Source organism: Protomyctophum bolini (genome assembly GCF_963924005.1).
Source record: "Protomyctophum bolini genome assembly, chromosome: 8".
Classification (NCBI taxonomy): domain Eukaryota; kingdom Metazoa; phylum Chordata; class Actinopteri; order Myctophiformes; family Myctophidae; genus Protomyctophum; species Protomyctophum bolini.
Window position 1 is genome coordinate 21565520 of NC_137869.1, and position 16042 is coordinate 21581561.

At 41.1% G+C, this 16042-nt stretch overlaps 1 protein-coding gene across 2 annotated transcripts in view; it reads left to right on the forward strand.

Moving 5' to 3' along the window:
- The first annotated feature begins 7911 nt into the window (after positions 1-7911).
- atf6 (activating transcription factor 6) overlaps positions 7912-16042 on the forward strand; it is a 49036-nt gene continuing 40905 nt past the window's right edge. For both annotated transcript variants that reach the window (XM_080769381.1, XM_080769382.1), the window contains exons 1-3: positions 7912-8144; positions 10501-10577; positions 12920-12998. In XM_080769381.1, coding sequence (XP_080625507.1) covers positions 8036-8144; positions 10501-10577; positions 12920-12998 — 265 coding nt within the window. In that variant the 5' untranslated portion in view covers positions 7912-8035. The remainder of the gene's footprint in view (positions 8145-10500; positions 10578-12919; positions 12999-16042) is intronic.

Sequence of the window (16042 nt, forward strand, 5' to 3'; positions counted from 1 at the left end):
TTGTAATTGCCAATAGTTTTTTTTTCTTTCTGTCTGTCTGTCTGTCTTGTGGAAAGTTGAGTTTTGTACAGAAATGTAATTGTTTAGATAAGGCAATCTTTGTTGAATCACAGAGTGATGACTCGGAGACAGTTATTTATTATTTCAAAGGTTTAAAATCCATTGAAACAATAGCCTAATTGGACATGTAATCATATCTTGGTTTGATGTAGGCCTAAAACAAACAAGATATAGGCACATTTATATGCATTTGTGTAGCTTTAAGTTCGGTCAAATCCTGTAATATTGTCAATAGGCATATATTGTGGAATCCATGTATCCACAATGTGGATACATAGTTTGTAGGCCTACTGCTGCCAATGTGTGGCATTCAGAGGTGTGCACTGTGCAGTAAGTCCATCCCCCTCCCCTCCTCTCTGTCTCTCTCTCTTGATTTCTACTTCTCTCCAAATGTTGGTTATAGCAGGCCTTCTACTTTTTTCTGACTGAACTGGGGTCTCTCCCTGTGTTTACCTAGTAGGCTTAGTGGAGCTGCCTGGGAGTGCGGGTGTCAGGACCCCCCGGAATCCCCCCAGATCTGTCTTCAGAGTGTGGGGTCATGTAAGGGTGAGCCTGCGGTACCTCAGAAGGTTATTCAGGAGTCAAGCCGCACTGAGGCATTCACAGTCTTGAACTGAGGAGCGGGCAGACGCTCCGTCAACGCCGGCCACTGACCACTCAGCGGGCCTTTCGTTGCCCCGTTAATGGGACACGCAACCCCGGCTCCCGTCCTTGTAACGGCGACCCATAAAAAGAGCACAGGAGGATGCTAACCAAGATGAATGGCCTTTTTTCTGGACTCATTCTACACTAATCAGGGCTTTTCATTTGTTAGCCCCCTTCCTTATAAGCCCCTCCACCGCCACCAACCCCATTAGGGCCGGATAACGTATAAATTCATTAAAGTCAAAGAGGGACATTAAAATGATCATTTGTCAGATCTCTCTTTGTGTGTCCACTAATGGCGGCATGGTTTAAGTCATGTAGGATGGTCCGATGGTGTAAGGCCGAGCTTATTTGGGAGAAAACGGCTCGTTGTCCATTCCATGCATTGGACATTTAAGTTATTAAGGTCCAAAACCTATTGTGGATCTAATGTGTAACATTTCTGTTTTTTTATCAAACAATGCACTATTTTCAGTGATTAGCATAATATGACCTAAGAATAATAATTGTCATTATTTTTTATTTTATTTTTATTTTACAAAAACTGCAGGTTGTTGACCACCGTTTTATTTTGCTGCCCAACAGATCCATCCATCACCTCCAGATTCCATCAACCCCCACCCGAGTCGACTCCACACACATACACACAAACACACAGTCAATGAAGCAGCCCTTTGCAGTACTAATCCCTTTGTATTCACAGCACCATTCCCACCAAACAATGTCCTAAATCCTAATCCTAAACCAAACCTAACAAACCTGGGCCACCTGCTAGCACAAGTTGTGCAGCAAAAAAGGCCAATATGAATTTAAGTAACTGCCACGAAAAAGGTACTTCATATACATAAAATCCATACACATGCAAGAAAAATAACGGCCGTTCCATGCAACATGAGCATGTGCACGTGTGTGTGTGTGTGTGTGTGTGTGTGTGTGTGTGTGTGTGTGTGTGTGTGCATGCATATGGCACACATACACAAAGAGAAGTTGTGTCTCCTAACGTACACACAAAGATACACATTAATGCGTATACATTCACACAGAAGCCCCCCCCCCCCCCTCTCTTGGTCTTGTTCTGTCCTCCTCTGATGCTCTGTCTGTCTCTGTCCCTCACACTCTCTCTCTCTCTCTCTCTCTCTCTGGCTCCAGATATGTGTGGTGTGGCGGTGCTGGCTGGGTTGTCATGGGAGACGCTTTCTCCATCTGCCTTTGCTCTCATTAGCCCACCTCCATCATCAGGCTTTATCAGAGGGACCCCCACCACCCCCACCCGCCTGGACCCTCTTCACTGTTCTGACAACCCCCGCCTCCAGCCCCATACATAAGCCTGAGATGATAAGTGACCTACCCCTTTGTGGAGGCTTGGATAAGACAATGCCACACAACAGTGGAGAACATCATCCATCTCATAGCTCATCAATCTGGGACACAAAAGATGAAATGTGGCTCCAGCTCCCATTCTGGAGCCCCTCTCATCCACTTCTCCTAAGGCTAATGCATATTATCGAAAAGAGTTGCTCGACAAATATTATGTTTTCAATCTTTTTTGGTTGAAAATGTTCATTTGAGTGAATTTCTTGAAAATACACACTTTGTTGAGGTTCGTCTGACAAAGTATAAATTACAATTTTCACTATTTGTCTATTTCTCTGATTTTTGTGTCAAACAGGAGACAAAAAAAATCATGAGAAAGTGCATATGCATGGGAGTAAAAACAAACAAAAACTTCAGACTTTTGTGCATGATAGCGATGATGCACATTTAGAATTAATTTAATAATCAAAGTTTGTTCTTAGTAGATTACAATAAGCAGTGAAATGAACTGGTAGCATCTAGCTAGAGACTATACAGTAGTTGTTATACTACATAACTTTTTTTTACCTTAAATGTTTATCCCACGATTTTGTAACCCATTTTTTCACCCAGTGTCAAATTATCTAATGTAATCCTGGGCGCTACACTTCCTCTGCCAACCTGGGGGGGCAGCGGACTGACCTCATGCCTCCTATGCATGAGGAGTCCAAGCTGCTTCTTTTTACCTGACAGGGGAGTGTTTCCCCGGCTGGACGTAGCGTGTGGAAAGAACACGTTATTCCGACCAGTTCCGTTCCCCTCCATCAGGCGCCCTGGCTGGCCAGGGGGAGGTAGTTAAGAGACCAGGATTACTGCATGTTTTTGTGAGGGTACCTACCCTAGGGGACACGGGGAGAACATGAAAACTCCACACAGAAAGGCCCTTTATACTATACTTTAAATGATTAAATATGATCTAATGATGCTCCAATTATGTTTATCTGCCAAACTGAGAATTGTTTGACTGCCCAGCCACTGTCAAAGATTATTAGAATGTGTAGGCTACATATTGTGGTTTGACATGTGCAATATGAATCAGATTGCTCTTTTGGTTTTGTTTCCACTCTCCCAATAATTGACTACATTTCTCACCCTTTGTCTTAAGGCCTATTCATACTCCAGTTTTAGGTGATAAGGTGACCACCGAAAACTACAACATGACGTCACGCCGTGGTGATAAGCTCACCCCAGGCAGCACTTGTCTCTGTTTTACTTTATCCCCTAAAACTGGAGTATGAATAGGCCTTTACTCCTGTATTATCCTGACTTGAGTCTTTGCTTTTATTATTTGTATCTCTTTATTAAACTGTTGTTCCAATGAGACTAATTGCATTACAGACAGGCGACTGTTAAAAAATATATGTCCAGAGTAAAAATCAAACAATAATGTACACTATATAAGAAAAATCATAAAATGCAAGTGTTACGTCACCCATCATCAACTAGCATGAATGGATTTTCAGTGAACCATAGGAAGCAATCTCAGGACACCATACATAGCAGACGAGGTCATGACAACCTGCACGCAACGCCATGTGGCTCGATTGTTTGTGCTATGGACCATATTCACAAGCCACATCATTCCTTGAGATAAAGTACATCCCATGATGAATTAAATCATTTGATGATTGATTACACAGTTACACAGCAGAAACCTGGTGATAGTGCTAATAGTTACAGTATAATGGGAGGGGGGGAAGAAAAAACGCTCCCCTGGTATGTGCAAACCAGCCACTCAACCTGTCAGCCAATGGATGTCATTACGAACTACTGGAGTAATTATACAGTCATTGTGTTTTAAATGCTTGTAATGCCTACCTAATTGTTGAATCCCTATAATAACCTTGCAGTGGGCTATGTGAACAGAAGCGGATCTAGAAGTAATTGGATTGGGAGGAGTTGCCCCAGGCTGTTTATCTCTCTTCATCTAGGCTTGCCTTTCATGTGCAGGTAAAGTTGTATGATACTGTATGTACAGTCACTAACCGTTAGGTCACAACTCTGGGATACATTTGAGTGAATGTTATTGATAATCAAGGTGATTTAGTGACCAATGGACATATACTGGTAGTCAGGTTTGGCATTTCCATTGCTTCTTGAGGGCCTTGACATCAGGGTCAGACAAGTACAAATGGCATGCAGTCATGATTGATTTATTAGTGGTCATCATTACCCCCTTTATCTTTTGACATTTTGGACATTATTGAGCAAAACAAGAGATGATCAAAGAGGCCACAATCAATCAACTATATATATATATTGTATAAAAAATAAATGTACGAGTTCCTATGCAACCAAAGCCCTCTAATCCATTTTCCACTGATGTTCTAAACCATTCTGCCCCCCTTGCAGGTTAATCTGATGTCTCTGTCTGGAGAAGGCTTCACACAATCAACATGATGAGAGTGGAATGACTATAGGTCCCATCACCATGCCAATGGAATCAGGCAGACTCTCTAGAATCCAGATCGCCATCACAACACAGGATGAGAGCTCCACACGTCATTGAAGTGATTTGGTCTTCGATGCAAAATCCTGTATATTCATCTAAAAAGTACCGTACCTACATGCACATAAAGATAGCATGGCCATCAGCTTATAGAGCTAAACAAATACTTTACATTTTGGGGGCAGAAGCAATACTTTTATTCTGCACTGCTCTGTGGATGTATTATTTCATAAACATCTTTTTTGTCAAAGTATTCATTGATTTCACAACACATTATACACATGACAAAATAATCTTTAATGTATTCAGTTACAAAATAATCAATTTTGATGCTTTCTAATATTACATTAGGTAACATATTTTATAGTTTTGGCTCCTCCATTTATTCTCCCAGAACCTGAATAATTCTGAAAAATGAACTGATTGACTTCTGTCGGAGCATATAGCAAGAGGGCAGGTAATGCCACAGCATTTTTAATGTATCTTTTTTATCGTTTTCTGTTTCTCTCCTAATGAAGTCAGAGAGAATACAAATGGAATCAATCCATTTTACACTTACAGGATCCATTTGGTTCCATTTCCATCTCTCTCAGTTAAATGAACACCCAGACATTTACTGTGCGGTTGACTTTGAGGTAAGGTAACATAGAGTGGCCAGTAGTTGCAGTCTTACATTGTCAGTGAAATAAATAAAAAATAAAATTATCAATACATCATAGCACATCTGCATGGTTAGCAATTAAGTAATTCCTTTAAAAAAAATCTTCTTATAGGCCTTTGATTGTTATAATTTTGCAGTGTGGTCAGACCATACAGATCATTATGTATACTCTTCTAATCTGGGCCTTAGCAATGGATCATGAAATAGGATTGCTTACAAAATTCATAACTGTCCCTATCCGATCATCCCTGAGACAGACCATAAAGCCATTGGATCAATATGTCTTATTAGGCGTATAATGAACGTGGATTAGAGATTGCAGGCAGATGGTTGACCTCTGTCAGTGTTTGGCATTAAGATTGGAATGAGTGTGTCACAATTGACCAGAACGAATCCAAAAGCGGAATAACAGGTCCACGTCCACCTCAGGTTAATATCGTTCCGATCTGAAATTAAGAATTAAGCCTGTCATACACCTGCTACTGAATTTTTAGCACACCAATGTGACCATGCCATTTAAGAATCAGAACCAGAGTCTAAGAATACATTCCTTGAAAGAGCAGGCTTCTTCTGTTACAGAGCTACCATACACTGCTCTGTGCTCTGACAACTCATCCTGTCTAGCTGTCTAGCTGATGAAGGCCTATTTGCACATCTATTACATAGGACACTGCATTATGGAATGCCAGCAACTTGACCTACAAGGCGTGTAATCTTTCATGGCAGTATATTTACAGTTGTACACACTGTACAGAACTTTATATAGCAAAGGTTCTTTTAATAATCGCGAAGATGTTGCTTGAATGCATTTGTCTGAATTATTCTGAAGGAATGATTTTGATTTGAATAGAGAAATTTAGATGAGTGAAGACTGAAGACCCATTTTGTTTGTCTTTTTGTCAACACCAGGCCAAAGGTATGGTATGGGGAGAGACAGCGTATGTTTTGCACTCGGTCCGTGTGTGTGTGTCCGTCGGTTAACGGGGCCGGAGATTAGCTGTAGACGCACGCACGCACGCACACACACACACACACACACACACACACACACACACACACACATACTCTCTCTCCCCATGCATTCAACAATCATGATTGATCGGTCATGATTGTTGAATGCATGGGGAGAGAGAGGCTTGATGTCATGACTTTGTCACTTTTGTGACAAATTATATGCAACAAATTATATCAAGCTTAGCCCAGGTATTATTTCTTTCTAAATGTTTCACCCAGTGTCAATTATCTAATATAATCCTGGGTTCTACACTCCCTCTGCCAACCTAGCAAAAGCAACGGACTGACCTCATGCTTCCTTCAATGCATGAGGAGTCCAAGCTGCTTCTTTTCACCTGACAGGGTGGAGTTTCCCCAGTTGGACGTAGCGCATGGAAGGAACACGTTATCCCAACCAGTTCCTTTCCCCTCCATCAGGCTCCCCTGCTGGCCAGGGGGAGGCAGTTTAGAGACCAGGATTACAGCATGTTTTTTGTGAGGGTACCTACTCTAGGAGACACTGGGAGAACATGCAGAAAGACCCTTTCATCAACCCCCACCTCAGGTATGGGCACTGATGATGGGCACCGATTCCCCTCCCCAGCGGGAATCGAACCCAGGACCGTCTAGCTGTGAGGCTTCCACAGAACAGTGCACAAAAGTTTAGTGCACTGTTCTGTGGAAGAAAATACAAAATCTTTGTATACTTTTCTACATTACTAAATGCATGGTCAGGGACCACAAGAGATACCTTCATGGACCACCAGTTGAAAACCCCTATCTTTGGTCTTGTTTGGTCTTTATTTTGTCATGCATTGCCCCAAGATGTGAGAGGCACTGGGGGCAATTCTATTCATCTACAGTCTCTACACTACAGTAAGTGGCATTGTTTGCCACAACTGACTGAACATACGTTCAACGTCACCATACATATTGTAGGTTACAGGACCTCTGACTACACCATACTTTCTCAACATGGGGTCTGGGGACCCCCAGGCCGCAGTCCTTGACGGGGAACTTCCAGGGGCAGGGGGTCTCCAACTGATTGACAGAAGGAATCAAATGGCCTCTCTTAAAGGTCTGTGACTGTAACTCTGAGAGAGTTCACAATGAATGGCACCAAATGGACCCATGAGCTGACATGTGGGGATTTTACACTGCAGATTGGGGGTCCCAGAGATAAAAATAAATAGGCTATTATTAACTGGGGGGGGGGTCCCTGACCTAAAGCACATGAAACTGGCCTGGCCTGGGGGTCCTTTTAAATGGACAGTGTTGAGAATCACTGTGGTTCTCAAAGTGGGGTTTGGGGTCTCCCAGAGTCCCAGGGGTCCTTGAGTTCAGGGAGATTCCCAGCTAAAGTAGTTTATTGTTTATATAGCACCACTTTATCCATTTTGCGCTGTGATCTGCCATTTATTTTTTATAAATAACAATAATTTTTGGAACCTATTTAATAATTTTGAAAAATAAAATATTCACTTCTGGAGGTCCCTGGTACAAAACATTTTCAGGTGGCGGCCCGCAGCCAAATATATATCAATTTGGGGCGTCCTCGGCATGAAAATGGTTGAGATTGAGAATCACCGTTGGAGACTAATTGCTTCCACCGTGTGGCGTATAGTTGTAATTGTAATGTGGTTGCATGGTTGCGTCCATGTTGCGTCACGGTCGTATATCCCTTGACGGCACCCGTAGATTTAAGGTTAAACGTACGTGTAACTCCTACACAGATGATCATCATCAGGAAGTAGTATAATCGAGTTCCCCGAAAACAAAACAGCAACATGGATATATGCTAATATAGCACTGCGGACAAGTTATATTTATCAAAAATATTTTAATATATCCGTTCCTAATGTATTCGAGGGAGAATGTCGTCCGATTTAACAGTAGACATCGAAAATCATCAGAATTTTATGATGAATAATAATAACAGCGACAGACTTGGCTTCATGGCCATCGACCAGGATGGAGAGTGGGGTGAGTGACAGTGTCACATGAATAATCGGAATATATTATTTTGTATAATTATCATATCATATAATGTATCATATCATGCGGTTAAGTCGAATAATTCAGATGTATAGTTATACGTACAAGGTGCTGCAACTGTTGCGAGCTTGTACTAGGTTAATTTCGGCGCGCGACACCGTTGACTGTGCATTGCATTTGGTTGTCAACATTAAAGTAGAGATGATGCAAACACTTCGACTCTTAATTCAATTATTGTGGTCTCTCTCTGTACTGCTTCTTTGAGTATTATGCATCTATACTTACAGTTCGTGTCGCCAGTGGGTGCTCCGAGTCCTGCTTCGTGCATTCATGTGTTTGAGTGAAAACACAAACAGCAACACCTGTTATAATGAAATTGGCCGCCCGGAGTGATTAGATACCCGTTGAGATCCACCCCCCCCCCCCGCCCATTTTATAACACATGAAGGCTGATTCTACATGTCTTAAAACCTATATTTAGTAAGAAATCTATGAAAATCTGGAAACTAAATCGTTACCAAGAAATTTCTTCACCAATGTGTTTCTAAATGTGTCTAATAACATGTACTAAAAGTTTGAAATTCAACTCCTGTGGGAAATTGAGTTATTAGCATAATATGTGACCATACCCATAACATCATATATAAGGCCAAAAATCATCATTCTTTAAGTAGCATGTGAAACTAGGGGTTTTTCATGATTCTGAATCCATTCCAAGCATTAGTTTTGCACAAAAAACACTCCTTGGGCTAAATTAGGCCATATTAACTTGACCAAATGTGTAGCCCGGAACCCCCTGGGTCAGCCCAATCGATTTGTGCCGAACCGGGCTACCCGTGGGGTCCCTGTGGCTGTGCGTATCTGTGTTTTCGTATTGAAATGATAGAACGCAGACATAAATATCGTCGGATACGTCTTAACTGCGTCGTTTGAGGGCTTATTTTCGTTTGAATTATTCTGAATATGTCAACTATACATTTACACTATACATGTACCTATACATACCGCTGCAAATTCTCCTGTGCCGCGGAAGCCGTTAAGTATTTTTAATCTTTGTTTGACCGATTTGGTCGCTTTGATTCTTCTTGTTTATTTACCGTTTATTGTACCGCCTCCCAATGTGCGGTTGGCTTGTGCATGGCTACGTTCCTGCCTCTGATCTGCTCTGTCATAGCTATAGCCACTAGCTAGCCAGATAGGCGGTACAATGAGGTGTCAATAAATAAGGAAGGAAGAGAAGAATCAAAGCGACCAAATCGTCAAACAAAGTACTTAAATACTTAACGGCTTCCGCGACACAGGAGATATTCGCAGCGGTATGTATAGGTACTTATAGTTGACACATTCAGAATAACTCAAACGAACAAAAGCCCTCAAAGAGCGCAGAAGGACGTATCCGAAGGTATTTATGGTACTTCAGTACCATTGGGTTCTGACTTGTAGGGCTACCAAATGTGCTGACCTCATCACGTTTGTGATGACGGCTATGGCCGTTTTCCTCCCAAGGAGTGTTTTTTGTGCAAAACTAATGCTTGGAATGGATTCAGAATCATGAAAACCCCCTAGTTTCATATGTCACATGCTACTGAAAGAATGATGAAATTTTGACTTTTTTTCTTTATATAGGATGTTATGGGTATGGTCACATATTATGCTAATAACTCAATTTCCCCCGGGAGTTGAATTTCAAACTTTTAGTACATGTTATTAGACACTTTTAGAAACACATTGGCGAAGAAATTTCTTGGTAACGATTTAGTTCCCAGATTGGTCAAATACCTGATAAAATGCCCTTACTAATTGCTATAATATCAGTACGTGGTGATCAATCCTTCATGTTAACGACCCTGTTGTTCCAGGGAGGGACCCCCAGAATAAAAGATTTGACTTAATTAAAAGGTTTGCTTTAAAAAAAAGAAAGAAAATTATATATTCATAGATTTGCAAAAAGAAAAAAAGATCCACAAGCTCATAGCTCGTCACACTAGCTTGTAAAACAACGGTTAAAGTGGTTCAGATCGAAAATGACACCCGGTTTTAATGGGTTAAAAGGAAGGTTTTGCATAGTTGACATTCATGCACAGTGATCAGGGCTGGGGGCCAAAACACCATGCGAAAACAGGTTAGCTGAAGAGTTGCTTAAGATTATATTATGAGGAAAAAAATACAATTGAATTAAATTCATTTAAAAAAAAACTTAAGTAAATTTTCTTTATGTGCTCAATTTTATATAATGAGAAATGAGATGTGTAGAGAAAACCACTAAATTGAGAAGCTTTGAATTGTTTGTGAAAACAAAAGTGGTGGGATTTAACATGATCTCTCCATGCTTGTCTTTATATAGACATCAGCCTGTTTGATGAGCTAGACAATCTGCCTGATGCAGATGAACTCCTTCAAGCCCTGGAGCATGCTGGCTATGTAAGTAACCTAACCCAGTGGTTCTCAACCCTTTCAGCCCCCCCCCCCCCCCCCCCGTTCCACAGATAAATATTGTGTTGTGAGCTTTCTTTCTTTTTATTTGACAATTTGGCCAATGTTTGACCAGTTTTTATAGCATAGTTTGTTGATTGCTTTTGGTGCACTTTTATTTTTGATGCACTTCTTTTCTTTCTTTTGGGGACACCCCTAAAACCACGTGGGGACCCGACCCACAGTTGAGATTGAGAACCACTGAATATTGCAACTGCTGGGAACTGTCCAGTGATGTCCGTCCAGTGATTCTGAGTCAGAGTACTCTCTTGGATGAGAAAAACTGTACCACTCTTTTGATAGTTATTGTACTGTACTCTGTACTGTACTGTACAGTTTTATTGTTGGTTATACTTTTATTGTTGTAGTTATTGTGTTCAGTGTGAAAGGCCCTGTAGGCTGTCGCCCAGCGGACGGTACTGTTCATACCCCAAACAGAACAGACATACCGGTTCATAGGGATATAGGGTGTAAAAACGTGTACGTCACCAGGCGGCGTCTGAAAAGCTAGCGGTGCCATTCTTGTGGGCTTTAAACTCTAGCCTACATCACTCAGAATAGAGTGACGGTGGTATGTTTTTGTAAATGTTGAGCTCGTTCTTGGGGATAACATAGTGAACCAACACCAGGATGGATAGAAAGAACGTCGGGCCCAAATACCTTACAAGGACATGGAAATGTTGTGAACAAACACGGCTGTGCTTAGATACTTTGTTGAACATTATGTCTCTGCGCCCGTGCGCCGTACAGTCGAGATCCAAGCCATTCTACGTCTTTTTGTTAACTCGTCAATCTGGGTTCCTTGATGCTGTCTCCATGCTGGAAAGCTGAAAATCGAATTCCGTTTTCTGGCTCATTCCCTCGACGTGACCTGCTGTGGCACTTATTTACTGAGCAAGTCTGCACCATTGTGAGGTCAGTTTATAAAAAGAACGTATACAAGCACACCAGATAGTCGCTCAATGTAAACAAACCAGACAAGCCAACAAGTATGGCGGCCAGCGCGGCCGCTACCACGTGACACATATGTTGACACCCCCTCAAGGAGATTTTGGTATGCTCTATAGACACAGGGACACATGCAGCCTGTCATTGGAGCGGTGTGCACCGCTTATTTATTTTTTAAAGTGATATGATAATGTGTACATTGTCAATAAATAAATCTTAATTACAACTTATTTACAACTCTTTAAATCAGGGGTTTTCAACTGGTGGTCTGTGGAGTGTGCTCAGTCTCAGTGTGGACCACTGGTGGTCCGTGTGGTCCTGGTCCCTGACCATGCATTTAGTTTTAGTAATGTAGAAAAGTGAAGATTCATCATTCATAATCCCTGTCAGTGGTCCCCAGGTTGATTCTTAGTCATGGTGGTTGTCCCAGGTTCATGGTAAATTGAAAACCCCTGCTTTAAATGGTCTAGCAAGCTCCTAATCCTAAATGTATATCTGACCTGATCAGTGTCACATTAGCCTAGTATATTTATACCAAGCTGAGATCATCACATCAGACAATCTGTTGAAGATGCATCTATTCACTATGGATTTGCTTCCCCATATCTAAAAATATTTTGGTTTTGGTTACCGGTAGTTAATATAATATGCCTTCTTTCTGTATATCAGCAAAATTAATTTTTTTATGTTAGACATCGAGGGAAATTAAGATTCTCAGATAAAAAAAATTAAAAAAAAGCAACGCCACTTATCAACTAACCGGTTAATTGACCGATACGGTTATCAAAACATCAATTAATGAATTAATCGATAATTCCCATCCCTAATTTTAATTGTTGATTGGTGGGGTTTATTTATGCTTATGAGTGTGGGTGGGTGGATGAGTGGTGGTGGCTGCACTTTGTATATCTGCTTGTAGTATAATGTTTACACAATTATTATGTATTTAATGTGAATCATATTGAGTTTTCTGGCAGCCTGGTATGAAATGGGGCGGGGCGCCAGTGGCTCAGGGGTAGAGTGGCTGGATGGTAACCACAAGGTTGTCAGTTCGAACATGGGCTCCCCCAGAGTTAGTGTCGAAGTGTCCTTGAGCAAGACACTGAACCCCTAATTGCTCCTGATGTGCTGGTTGGTGCCTTGCATGGTTTCCGCTGCCATCGGTGTATGAATGTGTGTATGAATGTGTGTGTGAATGGGTGAATGTAATGCACAATTTATGTAAAGCGCCTTGGATAAAGGCGCTATATAAATGCACCATTACCATTAACCATTAAATGCACTATACAGATACAATTGTCTTGACTAGACTTGAATCTGATGGAGTTACATATGTCTGCCAGGCCTCCGAGGTTCCTGACCTGGACTTCGACATGGACCTAGCTCCCTGGAACGGAGCAGCCACAGGCAGCACCTGTACAGGTAATGTACAGTAGCATATTAGTCAACATCTGTGTTAAAGTCCCGATCTGGAACTGTGCCGAATAAAAATAAAGTTAATTTATTTACGTACATTTTAAAAGAGATGTTGAGAGTTAGATGGTAAACGTAAATATACTATTTTGAAATTTCATCAAAGTCTTGTGTTTACATTTCAACATTACCAACATGTAATATAGCATAACAAAAAGAAATGCATACAAAACTAATTTGCCTGTTGAATGTTAGTCCTTCTATTGACCTGAGTCAGTCAACTATAGAATAAAAATGCATCATCTACTGCTATTTTTTTATTTTTGGTGGTGGTATATTTAATGGAATTGGTATTTAAAACATAGCAGATTGTATTCCATTTTTATTATGATGCAGCCTCTTATACCGGTATACTGTACGTGTTCTTTGATGTGTACTGTTGCTTTTAATACTGTAGATCAGAGGTTTTGAACTGGTGGTCCATGGACCACTGGTGATCCGTGAAGGTAGTGTATGTGGTGTTTTGGTCCATGACCTGACTATGCATTCAGTAATGTAGGAAAGTGAGGACTAGTTGAGAAACATCCCACTAAATTTCCTGGTGACCTATGACGATGTGTCAATGAGGGAGGTGAAGAAATTCCACAGAATCTCAAGAAGGGATTAAGGGAAAGTGTACCGGATTGACTGGTTGAGTCATCATTAGGAAATGTGCTCGTATAAGTACTTGTGTCAAATTAAATCAAAACCCTTAATTTCAAGCCTTTTCCCCAACATGCCCAGTTCCCTAGCCAACACAACAGTGGTCCCCAGGTTGATTCTTAGTCAGGTTGGTGGTCATAGGCGGCGGGTGTGTAAGGCTTATTATGCTGGGTATTTTCTTTAAATATATATAATATATGTGCGCAGCATTATATAGAAGGCTATTGTGTGTGTAGTGTGTGTGTTGTCGCTGATCGGGTAGGTAGGCTATACAGCAACTGGCCTAATCAGCATAATATTATGATTGGCTACTATTGGTATGTCTGTAAACCTCGTCCGTAGCACGCGCTGGTTTGTTTTGGGAAACAGCAAAACGCAAAATGTATTTTTCAAGGCAAAGATAAAGTAATTCAGAAGAAGAAGCTGTGACTCCTGTGAGTCGGCTGTCATAACTCAGCACCACCACCAGTGCCCGCACGGTTCACAGTTCACACCACTGCAGCAACACTGACACGTTCAGCGGAGTGGCTGCTGTCTCTGTGCCGTCTGTGAAGAGCCATGAGCCGGGACTCCTGGGAGGGTCAGCAACACCGCCGGGTAATCTACACAGACTAGTGAGACTACACACTGACTCGAGAAAAGACCCATATCGTCCAAAATAGGCTGATCAGTCGTTGTCTGTGTATAGGCTAATTTATTGGTAAAAGTATGCTAAATAACTCATTTTTAGACCATTTGGGAAATAAATAAATCCGCGGCGGTGCCGCGGTGACAGCCCCCCCCCCAACGCAATTCTGTAGCCTACCCAAAGGTAAAACGCACCCGCCGCCTATGTTGGTGGTCCCTGCTGTAGATGAAACTATGCTGTTCTGAATGTCATGTGGTTTATAGCAGTGTTTTATTGCACGTCTATTATTCAGGAATGACCTAAATATAAATTAACTATGCATATTGTCAAGTTAGGTCTGTCATGTATAGAACAAAGCGGAGATACGGGAACACTTTAATCAAATGTTTCGACCTATACGGTCTTCATCAGGGCTAGAGGCCTGGCCCTAGCCCTGATGAAGACCGTATGTAGGTCGAAACATGTCGGTTGAATAAAGTTTTCCTCCTTTTTAACCTTAAGTGTGCTTTGTTCTATAGATGTGTTATCCAGATTGATCCCAGGAGCACCTTTTTACTATTTTTTTTATTTTTTATACCTGCACACCTCCTGAGCACCTGGTTGCTTCCTTGCCTCTGCTTATAGTCTGTCATGGATGCAACATATCAAGTTACAGTAAAGTACATGAAGACAACAATAGGATTCTTGCTTCAAATGTTGTTACAGTTATGCACCCTGAAGTGGGAGCTCTGTGTGATGGTGTGTTATTACGGTAGACCCTGTAACTGGAGAGATCATTGGTCACAATCGGCTAGAGAAAAAGTTGTAGAGATTTGTCTTCTGTGAATTAGGAGAAAGAAATGCAGAGTACCGTCTTTATTTGTGTGTGCAGCAGCATATTTAACCGAAAATGTGTCGTGTGGTAAACTATAATCATTGTTAAATGATAATCTGCTCTCAACTGTTATACTACAAAGATTGGCCAATTCTTATACTCTCTGAGTTGAATTATAGTCCGGCAGTTTACAGGCTTCTTTTGTTTAAAGTGGGAAAGTTGGTATATAGTCTTTTTTTTATTGGCCTAAAATATTGTCAATTATACAATATACATTCATGAATCCACTTGCTGACCGGCTGTTGGCATTGGGCAATTTATTTTAATAGGGGTTTATATGTGATCCTACCATTAACATCATATATAAGGCAATATTTTCATTATGCTTTATGTATGTCAAACTAGGGGGTTTTCATGATTATGAATCCATTTCAAGCATTAGTTTTGCACAGAAAAAACTCCTTGAACTATAAACGTTCATAGCCGTGCCCAAATTCCCCAAAATGTGCTGACCTCATCACATTTGTGTGATTTTTGCAATGGCCGTTTTTAAGGAGTGTTTTTTGTGCAAAACTAATGCTTGGAATGGATTAAGAATCATCAAAAAACCCTAGTTTGACATGTCACATGCTACTTAAAGCATAATGACATTTTGACATTTTTGCCTTTTATATACGATGTCAATGGTATGGTCACATATGAACTCCTATAAAAGAAATTGCTCAATACCGACAGCCAGTCAGCAAGTGGATTCATGAATGTATGTATATAGACAATATTTTAGGCCAATAAAAAGAACCTATATACCAAATTTCCCACCCCACAACCCCGTCTGCCGGACTATGAAGGATTTTCCCGTGTACACTCTACTGACTACATTAGCCGAGCTCGGTAAGCCCGTGTGACATG